The 13,646-nt window shown below is 38.7% G+C and overlaps 2 protein-coding genes across 5 annotated transcripts; one reads left to right on the top strand and one right to left on the bottom strand.

Annotated features, from left to right (window-relative positions):
- Window positions 1-255: 255 nt before the first annotated feature.
- LOC135690400 (uncharacterized) lies at window positions 256-4,209 on the top strand. Of its 2 annotated transcripts, none has more exons than XM_089112951.1 (5): window positions 256-414; window positions 1,343-1,506; window positions 2,029-2,224; window positions 2,938-3,073; window positions 3,903-4,209. In XM_089112951.1, the coding sequence occupies exons 2-5, from the start codon at window positions 1,359-1,361 to the stop codon at window positions 4,056-4,058; spliced, it is 636 nt and encodes a 211-aa protein (XP_088969077.1). In that variant the 5' UTR covers window positions 256-414; window positions 1,343-1,358; the 3' UTR covers window positions 4,059-4,209. The 2 variants fall into 2 exon arrangements, with proteins under 2 accessions (XP_088969077.1, XP_088969306.1); XM_089113180.1 differs by having other exon boundaries at window positions 369-528.
- Window positions 2,942-12,246, bottom strand: LOC135690217 (ficolin-2). 3 transcript variants are annotated; one of them, XM_089112187.1, is made up of 6 exons: window positions 11,793-12,245; window positions 11,139-11,360; window positions 10,468-10,820; window positions 10,094-10,223; window positions 8,739-9,005; window positions 2,942-8,450 (listed from the first exon to the last, which is right to left on the bottom strand). In XM_089112187.1, the coding sequence occupies exons 3-6, from the start codon at window positions 10,801-10,803 to the stop codon at window positions 8,221-8,223; spliced, it is 963 nt and encodes a 320-aa protein (XP_088968313.1). In that variant the 5' UTR covers window positions 10,804-10,820; window positions 11,139-11,360; window positions 11,793-12,245; the 3' UTR covers window positions 2,942-8,220. The 3 variants fall into 3 exon arrangements, with proteins under 3 accessions (XP_088968313.1, XP_065063786.2, XP_065063787.2); XM_065207714.2 differs by lacking the exon at window positions 11,139-11,360 and having other exon boundaries at window positions 11,793-12,246; XM_065207715.2 differs by lacking the exons at window positions 11,139-11,360; window positions 11,793-12,245 and having other exon boundaries at window positions 8,823-9,005; window positions 10,468-11,132.
- Window positions 12,247-13,646: the final 1,400 nt, after the last annotated feature.

The raw sequence follows: 13,646 nt of genomic DNA, 5'->3' as shown, positions 1-13,646 counted from the left end.
CAGACCGAAGCTCTCTACAATACTTAACCCCCGGATTTACGATGCTCTGGTACCCTTGATATAATCCCCCTGGCTCTTACATCCCTGATTATTTCACCAAGCCCTTCCCCGATGCCTTTCCCGCGATCAGTTCATGACTCAATGGAAAATAAGCATAGGGTGAAACATGTGCTTTATGAACAGCCCACCTGTCAATTGCTTCATACAATTGTGGCTGCAGGGGCAAAGCCAACCCCCGTCGTATAACCTATCCTAACAACTAGCGAAATATCCCTGTTATTTGTAAATGCCTTTATTCTAAGTCTTTGCGTGTGTTGATGAGAGCAAACAAGCTTACCTGCCAAAGCAAACCCGACACCGCATACATGCAACAGAAAACTGGCCTAATTCGACGCCACCAAGGACAGAAAAATAGTAAGTGGAAATTACTGTGTTTTATCAGCTCATTTATCTTTTTGCTACCGCTTTAACGCATGCGGCAAAGAGGATTCCATACGACGTATGCGGCAAAGAGGATTTCATACAACGGTGAGTTGGGGGTAATGCAACACTACGTTTCTCTGTTAGCAATTTAGTTCCTTCAATCTTTGTCCTGTGATACTGCTGTGCCTTTTAAATCCATATTTATGGCCTATTTTGCTCAATAAATTACGGAATGCTCAACCCTCCACCTTCCGTGGCTTGATACAGGGCCTACGCTACGAGTTTGAAAGTGGGGAGGCCACGGCTAGCAAAAGTAGGGGCCCAAGCTGTCTTGGGCATTCATATCGATAACTAATCCCGTCAAAATTTCCTAATCCTTTCTTCGTTGATAGCACAGCTAATCCGGGATTATCCCAGAAGTTAATTTGCGAAGACCATAAAAGTCAAAATTTCCGTTTGCTCCTTGTTTTTATAGTAATAACATTTGTAACAACACTAAAGGTCCACTCATCTCCGCAGCGGCTATTGTATCGGGAGATAAGGTCGAGTTAGAAAAGGTTGAGCTGCGGAGAATAGGAATGGGTGGGCGGAGGAGAAGAGAAAACGAGAAAAGAAGTCCGCTATTCCCTTCTCTTACTCATTCTCCCTCGCAGCCCCCACTTTTCCTTGTTTCCGCAGTTCTCTTTATCTTATCCTTTTCCCCTCCCCATCCCCCTTCCTTATAGTCCCTGCGGAGGTGACTGAGGGTCAATTTGCCAAAAAATATGAACAACGCAAGACAATGTGCCGTCTCAAATGTAGAAATAAAAGAGAACGCAGTGCTTTTTGAAAGATTTCTCTCGTGTTAGCAAAATATTATAGATTTGATCAGGTACTAGAATTTCATGCAATGCACATCATAAATTCAATTCTCTTACAGATAACAATTCATCGCCATGGAGCAGATACTGCCAAAAGATTTAAAGTTGAAAATCCTCGGATTTATCGGATCAACTCGCGAGGGAAGAATGGCAGACAGAGTTACAACTTTGGTCAAGAAATTTTACTCACAGCAGAAAGAAGGACACTCACTTGAAGTATTAGGTTTGTAGGCCCATTGTAATACAATTCTACACATATGAAGCTAGACCAATTGTGAAACCATACAAAATTTTTGGCAAAAATCAATCAGAATTATACTAATTCACCTCCACCTTCTCCCCTCCCTTCCTCACTTTTCCCTTCGCCTCCCCTTCCCCGCCCTTCTTCCTCCATCCCTTGGCTCTTTTTTCTATCCTCCCTTCCCTCTCCTTCCTTCCCCTCCTTCATTTTTTTTCCTCTCTTCTCCCTTCTAGCTTCTCCCTCCACCCTTCCCCCTCCACCCTATACCTAACCCTTCCCCTTACCCCTCCCTCTTTCCTTCCCCTTTCAAGCATTGATTTTTTAAACGCACTGAACAGAGACGATTTTCGGCTATCGTCGCAAGATTTATTGTTTTTAATGTTAACTTTATGGAAAACCCATGCAAATTTAACAACAATGGAGAATGCGTCATTCTAATGACTCTAAAACTAAAGATCTTCTTCCTTATTATGATGATTATGATGACCTCCTACTCTTGCTCAGATCCCAAAGACCTGAACCTTCCTGTGCTAAAGCAAGCGTTGCATTTCTACCGTGATCCAAACCAAGCACCAAAGATCCTGAGGGATGTTAACAAGAAGATCGAAGAGGCGGATGCTTATTTGTTAATTACGTCAGAATACAACCACGGCGTTCCTCCAGCTCTAAGCAACACGATGAACCATTTTCCACCAACGAGGTAGGCTTGGTAACTCGACAACTTATACTATCGCTGTTATGATTATGAAATGAGGCATATTCGTTTGAGGGCTTCCTCTTGATTTATATTCTTATGAAAGAGGACCTCATGTTGGAGCGATGCAGCAGTGTTTAGGGTTATCAATGTTTTCAAGCAGTTTTGGTTTTGACTTTAAGGAAATAATACGATTAATTTGGTTAATAAAGCATTGCTTGACTTCCAGACCAAGCTAATTTTCTTAATTGACTACTATTTTTATAGCCTGGCTTATAGCTTATGAAATTTGACCATATCAAGATCCAGAAACAAAATGAAATATCCCAGCCAAATTGAAAGCCATTTTTCTGATTTGTCTATTTCAAAGACTGTCATACTGTAAATCCTCGAATTGGCCCCCTGGGGGCTTATTCATTTTTGATATTTTTGGATGGGGGCTTATTCGAGGGGGGGACTTATACAAGGGGGGCTTATTGACAATTTGTAATTCTAGGGTCGGAGCTTATTCAAGGGGGGGGCGGATGCTTATTGACGAGTTGTAGTTCTAGGGCCGGGGCTTATTCGAGGGGGGGGGGCTTTTTCGAGGGGGGGGGGGGGGGGTAATTCGAAAATTTTCGGTAATGTTCTTTCGAGCTCTACGGCCAAATTTGAAAAGTCTAAGATAGATTTTTGTGACGTTATCAGATCTGCCATTAACCAATACCTTTACTCCGCAGCTACTACTTCAAGCCCTCTGCGGTGATAGGATATACGATGGGTACAACTGGCGGTGTCTTTGGCATTGCAGCACTTCAAACCTTTCTAATTGAACTTGGCTGCCCACCTGTAAGCCACACAGTTGCTATACCTAGGGTAAGAGCATTATATTTTATCTTTTTTTCTAGGATTGTCTAGCAGTATATACTTTTACACAGGGCAGTGGTGACATGGGGGTGTGGGGTGTAAAATATTAGGGGGGCTAAGCTGTAGACAACTTTTAGAAGCTCGGGGCCTTTTTTAGTATACTGACTATGGGAGAGGGGAATTTGCCCCTGCAGCCCCAGTGACTTTCCATTATCTTAAACAATAGGCTATATGAACCAAGGTTTGCCCCAGCAGCTCATTTCCCTTGAAAGAGGCTACATAGAAGCTTTACCCAAGACTACAACTATGCCACACCCAATGTGTTGCAATTGTGTTGAAGATTATCTTTTGTGTATATGAAATCATATGGAGTAAACTATTTACAGACTCAAAAGGACTGATAGAAAAGTTCTCATTCACAGAAAATTTTTAGCCTCCCCCCTCCAACGATTTCTCTCTGATTTTTATCAAGGGTTTGAGCCCCCGAACCTCTAACCCCCTGTCCTGACCTCTTTCTCTTTCTGACATCTGCCTTTCTCTGGCCCCATCCTCCTTTCTGATGTTCCCCTCATTCTTATTTCTACCCTATCATTTTTACCCTTTTTCCCTACCCTTTTTATTTTTACCCTAGATTCTTTGTTACCACAGGATCTTTACTCTATTTCTGATACAGGAACATTCCCTCTGACATGTGATCGTTGCTCTCTTTCTGTGACATGAACCCCTTTATTTCCTCCCTGTTCTTGTTCTCCCTTCTATCACGTTTCCACCCTGTCATTTCCACTCATTTTCACCCTTATTGATACAGAAAATCGACAAAAACTGTTAATACTTTCAGGTTATGATGGAAATAACACCAGAGGGGGAAACGAAAAACACTCACATTATCAGCAGCCTAACAAAATCATACAAGCAGCTGGAATGGTATGGCAGGGCTTTAAAATACATGAGAATGGTGGAAGGTGCTCCGCAGGGGACAACTGCTAGATACTAAATAAATAGCCAATTTATTTAGTACAAATTTTGAGCTCTAGTAAACAAACTTTTTTCTATTTTAACAGCATATCTTTCATGTACACAAAATCTTATTAGCTCTATTAGAAATTTTAGCCAAGAAATCGTATTTTAGCTTCTTACAGAAACAATTTTTGTTTCAAATGAGCCATACTTACGAATTGCTCTTGTACTTAGGCAAACTCTGGAAGTCGCCTCTTTACCAACGGTCATAAGAACGAGGCGCAAAGAACATGGACACATTTGTCATAATCAAGTTTTGACGAACAATTATACATAATAGTTTATGAAAAATAGTTTCAAGGCAAGGGAAACGAGTCAATTAAATAGCTTTATAACGGATAAAGTTTTTACAAAACTTACCAAAATGGTTAGATAGTCTAGTAATGGAGAAAATTTCAACAGCGCTTAGCAAGAAGGTTTTTAAGCTAGGCCTGCAAAATATTGTTTCAAGATGAATTTATTTCTAAAAGAATTCTAATCAACCATTACCAATAAAGTTTAGTCTATAAAGGCCTATTTCCAATGGAAGAGGAACAATTTTTATCGGCCGTCTACATTTTTAGACTAAAGTATGGCCTAGCCACTATCTATAAGCAAAAACGTAACCAAGATCTCAAAAATAATTATGAAATAGCCTCAAAATGAGTATTTGATGCCATCAACGATTCTATTTTGATCTTCTATATGTGCTGGTAATGAAACAAGTGTCAGAACACAGTCCCGGCAATTTGATCACGAATCCTAAGCAATTTTCTCTTCTTATTTATAAATATTTTGTAGAATATCTGCTTAAAAGGTGCCAAATCGAAATCTTGTGATATGAAAGTTCTAGTATGGCAGGGCTGCTGCTGGGGGGAGCAGGGGGTTTACTGCGCAAGGGCGGTGAGGTCTGGGGAGCCTTATAAAGTAATGAATTCCATTTTAAGAATGGAGTTAATAAAATGTAACAAAAAGCAGTGCATATAAATAAAAAATGCATCAAATAACTGCAAGAAAATATTCTGAAATGAATTTCTAACTAATCAAAACGGCGAGTTCTGCTCTCCTCGCCCGCAGGGGCCTCACCCTTTTTCACCCAAGGGTCTCTAAAGCATCTCGGCGGCCCTGTAGTATTGGAGAAGGTTCCTCCCTTTGATATAGCAATGACATAATTAATTAATACATTAATATTTTGTTAGATATCCTGCATAATTAACGTTTAGATAAGAATATTTAGCTTTCAATCAAGTGTTTATCTGAACAAACCAAATGAGGTTTCTTGAACGGTGTTTTGCTGGTCTCTAGAGATTTTTCAATTGTTCTTGTCTCCATTTCTTATCTCGAGGGGCCTGCAATTTTGTACACGATGGGGTTGATGGAATGTTGACCACGTGTTTGGAGAACCAAAAACACAGGGCCTAAATTTTTCTAACACGTTTATTTCTTCGAAACTACATGAAGCCAACCTACCAAGTTTGGAAGGGGAAGCAGTTTTTGCAAGGTATCAAGCTTTTATTTCTCTTATCCGACAACCGAAGCAAGAGCATGCAGAGGTAGAGGTTTGTTGTTTTTCCCAGATTCTGAAGATTTCCTCTTGCCATCTCGTCAGATATTTTACAAACGTTTAACGTACCGAAAGCCCATTCAAGATGATGTCTTGTAAGGAAAATATCAGCCTAACCCCACCCCATCTACCCCTTAAAATGTAACCCGGAATTCTCACCCGAAACAAGCAGTTGCGAAGCAAACAATATTCAAAGAAATGTAGCAATGACTTTTGCCGACAAAAAGGCCTGTCTCACTCTTGAAGGGTGTGGCCTTGATATGAATGCTCTTAATTCTGCTTTTATGCACTTCAACTTCAAAACTCGTACTTTGGTAACTGCTACAAAAATGTAAATACATTATGGCTATCACATTTTCTTGTCCGGAAAAATTCTTTCATGTGTCAACGGACAAATTGTTGAGAGGCACAGTGGACCATGTGCCCCTTCCCTTTGCCGACACCCCTGTAAACAAGTAGAGCTTAAAGAAACACAACAGGACACGATGTCCAGAAGATTAAACAGTTGCAAGGACTCCTACCGAGGGGCAAACACTCCTGTATAAAGCGTACGAGATTTCCTGAAAACAAAATGATTTCTAGGGATTCACCAACAAAACAAAAAGATTTCTAAGGATTTACCAATAAAACAATAGGATTTCTGGGGAATTACCAACAAAACAATATGATTTCTATCATATGTGTTCGTGCTTTCCATGGAGTGACTTGCCCCTTACGTAAAAGTTTGTGCTCTACGTTTGCAATTAAAAGTACATTTTCATTTCCCTCGATGATAGCCGTGAAGCCCAAGAGACTTGCAAATGCTCATGAGGCCTAAATATCTTAGCATTCGTTTTAAGCTGTATCGAGGCATGCCTAGGACTTATATTGCTGTACGGTGAATTATAGTGTCTTTGGTCAAGCTATACAGTCATGTGCTCGTGTTTCTGATTGGCCTATTTGGATCCACAACTGGGTATATATATTTGGTAGCGTAGAGTTTTCGGTCTATGTTCTGACGTTTTAAACTCTGAAGAGTGTCAGACGAAAAGCTTTAGTTTACTAAATATTTGCTTTTTTCAAAACCATTTTTTAGTGTCTTTGTAAAATTATTATTCATAGTGTTTTTATTAAATAAAAAATAAAAATTTCAGGAAGAACTGTATTTCTACACGCTGTCCAATAAAGGCAGGCACTGCGCAGCCATTGGGCTAGCAGGGGCTAAAGCCCGCCCACTGTTTTGCAATAATAGGCTAGAAATGTTTTTTGAAGGTTCACTCACACAACTTTGGATAGTTTACTCCTATATAGTAGCAGTTCTCATTGACTGGGAACCAATTTGTTCATTTTCTAGGTGTTTTTTCTTGTTTAATGATATGATGTATTCTCTAACTTGGTTAGCTTGGTTTTTTATTACCCTCGAGCTAATTATATCTATTTTTATGGTTATTGATATCTTCTCTGAACCAAACTCTTTATAAAAATTCAATAGAAATAAGCAAGCATTTTCTAAGAGGGGCGTTTTCCGGCGTTCAAGAGGGCGCGGCCTCAAAAAATTTCGGTCATACTCATTTCAGCCCCTCCACTTTCAGAATAGTGCGCGGTCTCTGCAATAAGGTATAATTTAGCCATGATTTTTTCAGTGACGTAGAAAGGACAGAATTTTTGTGGGAGTCCTTCATTGGAAACAAAAGATTATTATAATTTTTTTCGAAGAGACCTACCCCCAAGAACAAAGGTAGCTACTGCTTTGGATACGATAAAAGCAATGAACAGACATTTGGCCATCTGTCCATCTGGCCAATCAGTGCACGTAATACAACCCACGCCCTTGCTGATTGGCTCAATTTGATTGACAGAAAGCTTAAGCCCCTTTTGATTGGTCGATTTCCTTTTTGCCAGCTGTCATTTAATATCACCAATAAATCAGTATCTAGGCCTTTTAAATACCGTGTACAAATTGTACAGGAGCACCTGCAGTTTTTATTAATTTTCAAAATAGCCACCTCTATCCCCCAATACAGATTGGAAGCTGGAAATTAATGTGCCATTTTATACAATGTTGCTTAACGGGAGTTGGGGTAATGCTGAAAAAAACGCAAAAATCTAATGCATTTTTTATTTTAAAGTTATCTTGAATATTCAGGGTGAAATTGTCTTCCAAAAGATTCTTGATTGGAACTCAAAAGTTTCAGTGCCAGTGGAACGTCTGTGCCAAGTTTCAGTGCCAGTAGAACGTCTGTGCCCAGTTTCAGTGCCAGTAGAACGTCTCTGCCCAGTTTCAGTGCCAGTAGAACGTCTGTGCCCAGTTTCAGTGCCAGTAGAACGTCTATGCCCGGTTTCAGTGCCAGTAGAACGTCTGTGCCAAGTTTCAGTACCAGTAGAACGTCTGTGCCAGGTTTCAGTGCCAGTAGAACGTCTATGCCAGGTTTCAGTGCCAGTAGAACGTCTGTGCCAAGTTCCAGTGACAGTAGAACGTCTATGCCAAGTTTCAGTGCCAGTAGAACGTCTATGCCAGGTTTCAGTGCCAGTAGAACGTCTCTGCCCAGTTTCAGTGCCAGTAGAACGTCTGTGCCAAGTTTCAACTTTATATGATCTTTGTCCGGGTAAAATTGTTCTACTTGACTTTCATTTCGACGTAAATGATGTCTTTAGTATATCGCCAACGACAATTTATAGAAGATTCCGTTTGTCCAGCTTGAAGTAAAACACCATTCAAGTTTGAATGATAGCAACGAGCATACCACCAACCTCCTTTCCATGATGTGGCACAATCGCTGTTTGGTCCCTTGTCGTACGTGGACCATTGAAAGCCATTGTGAAATTCAAGTGCATCATATACATTTCCTGTTAAAACAAACGTCATCAGTCATCAATCATGATCATTAACAAATGCTCAGTCAATCATAATCATCAATCAATCATAATCATTGTCAATCAATCATCAGTCAATCATAATCATCAATCAATCAATCAAAACCATCATCGATCATTCATAAATCAATCATAATCATTATTCAATCATAACCATCAATCAATCATAATCATTGTCAATCAATCGTCAATCAATCATAATCATCATAATCGTAATGAACTACATAGAATGCTACATAAATATCATTAGAGAAAGTGTACCAGTGAATCCAGAAACAGTCAATCGATAACCAGCGGCCTCATTTTCGACTTCGAATTTACTGTACTCTGCGTAATAGCTCTGACCAGTCATCACTTTCATGTCGATGCGGAGCTTTGCGCCTGCGCCAGGCCTTGCCAACTCATGCAATTTGTCCAAGCCAAGCCAGAAGTTCCCTGATGGATCACCAAATCCTACTTTATATGAAGCCCAGTTGCGGTAGAAATCGACCTCAGCCGAAACTCGTCGTTGAAATACTGTAGAATTTGCTATTAAAATAGTGCGAAAATTGTCATTACCGATAAGGGCGTGGCAAAATGAGAGAAGATTGCTGATTATATCTTTAATAGAGTATGGTTTATCTAACTGAAGATAAGATGGAGAAGAACTTGGATAAAACGCAAAAGAAATAAAAGGACGTGCCAACTCGATTTTTTATTGGAATTCGATATCATAACACCAGAAAAAGAATTATGTTAATCAGGGGTGCCTTAGAGGGAGGCTCCGCTCTTTTGTCACTAGCAGGATGATTTCAGGAGTGCTCAGCATTCCTTTAAGTAACAAACGCATGTTTGGCTAGACAAATGCCTAGCCAGAAAGAATAAGGCAAACATCTAAGATGACTTCCTTTAGTGACCGCCGCCCTCTAAAAAACCACTTTCTAATAACCGCCGCTTTTAGTTAAACGCCGCATCCCAAATTTGGTTTTGTAATAAAAACCGCGGCGTTCATTAGAGGAAATACGGTAATCCCATTGCATGATTTACATATTTCAATTGCAGGTAAACACTAACTTAAGTAGTTTCATTTATAGCACGAGACAGTTTATATGCTACAGAACAATACATTGATTTTTATGAAGTCAAGTTTAAAGGTAATGTGTCCAGCTAAAGCAAGCGACTCTGCGGGGGTTTTGAGAAACATGTGATTTTTCATGTCATCGCCCCAGCCATTACGGTCGTTTTGTTTATCTATACTGCTGCGAGGTTAGCTTTTCATGTGAACAGTTTAGCATTGCGAGAATACTAACCAATCGCAAACCGTTATTTTGATAGGTGGCTTGACAAGTTGGGTATACGCAGTCCTTTTATATGGACACATTACCTTTAAGCCAGATTTATGACTGAGAGTCTCAGGATTATTTCTGATTTAATTTGAAGGTATCAGGTGATTCTCTTTCTACAGAGAGAGGATATAAGCAAAATAACCTGCAACCAGTAAATTCATACTTTGTTTTTTATGGACACTGCACTATCCAGTCACGCTTCCCAGCGCAATATTCCTTTAAGCTAAATGGTCAATTTAAAAAATATTTTTGCGAGTCATCACTTTGGAACTCAATACACAGTGTTCTTACCTTTAATGTTCTCGCAGTGGTACCCAGTGTAAAGCGGGACACATGTGCACGTGTATCCTTTACTGTTGCATGCATCTTGGCATGTGCCACCGTTCTGGCATGGCATGAATGCTTTGCAGATTGGACCTTGCTATAAAATATAATTGTAAGAAAATCACATTTCCCTATCAATTAATGTAGAGCTTTTTTATAAGAAGCTTTGCTATTGACGCAAAATTTACAAGCACACAAACCCTCCTTGTTAAAGACGTATAAACTATGCCATGTAATACCTCGGTATTTGTGCGAAATTAACAACACCATCCATAGTTCAGTATGATATCAAATGTGTAGATTGAATATAAATAATAAATTTCGTTAATAATAGGCTTTACGTTCATTTGGTCTTCTTCTGTTGTCATGTAAACAGAGCCAATGTCTTGCATCAAATTTATTCCACTCTCCGTCAAATTTCTTTCAAGCAAATCGCATGAATTTGTTTCTTTCTTGAAGTTGAGGGACTTGCAACTTGGCCACGAGAGACATTCTAGAGCGCAAGCTCTTCTGGTTTCTGACTTCACTGTCTTCCCGACAGGCCCTGCGTCCTTTATATCATCAAAAATGATGCTGAAATCGCCGTGGGATTTACAAGGCAACCTTGTAATACCGTTTGCAAATGCCACCAATGCAAGACATGCAAAAACTATGAAGGTTTGGTTTGAAGTCATCATGTTTTGCTCCTTTTTAGCTACAGATAAAAAAACCAGTAAAAATCAAATTTCCATTTAAATTTGCTTTTCTCTGGGAGTTTATTGTCTTCTGTTAGAGCCTCTAAATCAGAAAATTTTTCTAACAATCACTTCAGCTTGCAAAAATCAGTTTAAAATCGTTTCCAATGATTAGAAATTTCGTCTTTTGCAAATCTTCATTAGGTCTTCATTAAGAAATTTTACTTTTATCTTTTACTTATGTGCACAACATAGCTCTGCCCGGTAAAACTTTTTGTCGCAAACTTTCACAAATTAACATATGTTTAACCTTCCTTCAACTTCGTCTTGATCTTCACCTTTTTAATAGTTCTTCGCAGTTTCCCTACGTTTGTACGGTCTTAGCTTCTTCTTCACTTCTTTATTTCTTCACTTCTTCACTTCTTCTCTTATTCGCTTCCTTTCTTCTTCACTTCTTCACTTCTTCACTTCTTCACTTCTTCACTTCTTAACTTCTTCACTTCTTCACTTCTTCACTTCTTCACTTCTTCACTTCTTTACTTCTTTACTTCAGCTATAAGCTAATATACAAAGACTTTTTAGTACCCTACCGTGACAGAGATCTCAGCATTTGCACATAATTTTTTATATCTACTCAACAATTTTTCCGATAAAACATTGAATTTTTCTAAATCCAAAACCTAATTTTTTTTCTCCTATCATAAAGTTTAGTTATAACTCGAACCCTGACCTGTCTATTTAGTTCCTTCAAATCGAAATGTCTTCATAAACTTCAAGCAGAAGATATTCTAAATAATCTAAGCGGAAAAGTTTTCTCTTCACTCTCTTGTTCCCTAAAAACTACATGTTTCAAGCATTTTTTATTCTAACTAATACATCACCTACAGCAAATAGTTTTCCTAAAGCTAGACTTGTAGATGCTCAAAAAAATACAATTACAGCACCAAGGTGTGTTCTTACTTCAGGGTCTTCTTGCAGAGAAACAAACTTACTTTTATTGAAACAACAGTCACCCACACTTCACGCCCAAGATTTTGACAAATATCACAGATGCAGTCCTCAAAATGCTTCCACGTACGATTGGCATAGGACGAGGTTAACATTCAAAGGCACCTATTTATTTAGATTGTGAAATCAAGTCTTAATGGTTGAATTAGACAATTGTTTATTGCTAGACTTTTCCAATCGTTATCACGGGAGAAATTCTAAAGAATTCCCCAGTTGTGAATAACCCGCAGAGACCTTTTTGATGCGACCAATTGGGCGATAGAAATGCCACCAGTTGTGGCGATATTTTGCCTGAATGCATCAAAGTGCGTCACTAGTAACAGCTATCTGATGCTTAGCAGATATATATTTGTGGTTACAGCTAGGTCAAATTATATTCAACAGATGAATTATAGATAGGTTTGTGATAGTTCAGTTCAGTTCATTTCAGTTTTATTTTAAATTCCACTGGATACATACAATTCCACTGGTTGCAAATTAGAAATAATCTAAGCTTAAAAGTATAAACAATGTAAAAGGAAGTTAAATAAAATAAACGTAACATAACAAATACAGAGTAGAGGAGAAACAAGCTAGTATTGTAAACAGGGAATTATGTAAAGGAGGAAACGCTCTCAGTAGTTTATAAACTATTCGAGGAGAAAGCACGCCCTAGTAAATTAGATGCGTTCTGCTTAATTTTCTAGTTCTAAAAGTAAAAAGAATCCTCTGTAAGTTGCTATCAGTCATCCACAGAAAAATATCATCTATTTATAGACTAAGTTTAAAAACCATCATTGATTAGTATGTTGTTTTGTAAAATAATTTTAAGATTGTTTTTAAAAGAATATTTTGTGATAATGGAGCAAATTTAAGCAATGAGGTATTTGCTAGTTAGCTCCATTTTGCATACTTATTTCATCTATTGCGTTGTATGTTAGCAAACACCCATTGGCTCCAATACAGGTTGGAATGTAGCAGGACTGTATGTCATGTGACATCATGCTAACCTCGCTTTTGCTTATATATAAGCTTTACTTAATATTAAGAATGATTGGTCAGTTTATATTCTCGCTACGAGTCACACGATATTTCTGTTTGCTCTTCGCTCTGATGACTACTCAAAGTAATAGGCACAACTAGACTTATTATAGGAAAGTGGGGGGGGGGGGAGGGGGCAAGGGAAAATTTAACACCCATAATGAAAGGTTTTGGAAAAAAGCTCTATTGTTTTGCAAAAGGTGTGGAGCATGCTCCCCAGCGCCCCTTTCGTCGGAGGCCCTGATTTAACTGTACATCCTCACACATCTTTACGCTCTTCTATTGTAAAATAACTTCTCATAATAATTGCACCATGTCGTGTTTTTTTCTTAGCCTTTTAGAATCGTGTCACAGACTTTTTTAGGTAACACATGGATTATAAATTGTGCAGGATGAAATTGCATTCTGGGAAAAATGTATAATTTTGTATGGGACTTTTAGCAAAGCAGTCAGTTTAAAAAGAAATGTCCCTTTGCTAAAACCCTGGCCAAACAAATAAAATATCGTCATAAAACTTCATCCGACATTGTTGCATAAAACATTTTTTATTCGTTTGGCCACCATGTTTTACGAAGTTTTATGACGTTTTGCAGAAATTGACATTTCGTAAACTTTCGTGAAACATCTTTTTTACTCTCATGTTTGATCAAAAATGTTGCGTTTGTTTGGCCACTCCTTAAAACATTTGTTTTATACACGCAAGCGCAGTAGGTTAAAATTCGACAAACACAACGCAGTAGCTGTAGGACGCTGTGCAGCCGTAATTGATTTGAGCAGCGTTGGTAGCGCTCGGGGTCATTTAGGGAAATCGTTAATAA

Source organism: Rhopilema esculentum, chromosome 1, assembly GCF_057945365.1.
Source record: "Rhopilema esculentum isolate cy_ngs chromosome 1, ASM5794536v1, whole genome shotgun sequence".
Lineage (NCBI taxonomy): Eukaryota > Metazoa > Cnidaria > Scyphozoa > Rhizostomeae > Rhizostomatidae > Rhopilema > Rhopilema esculentum.
This window is presented reverse-complemented; position numbering and strand designations above follow the sequence as displayed.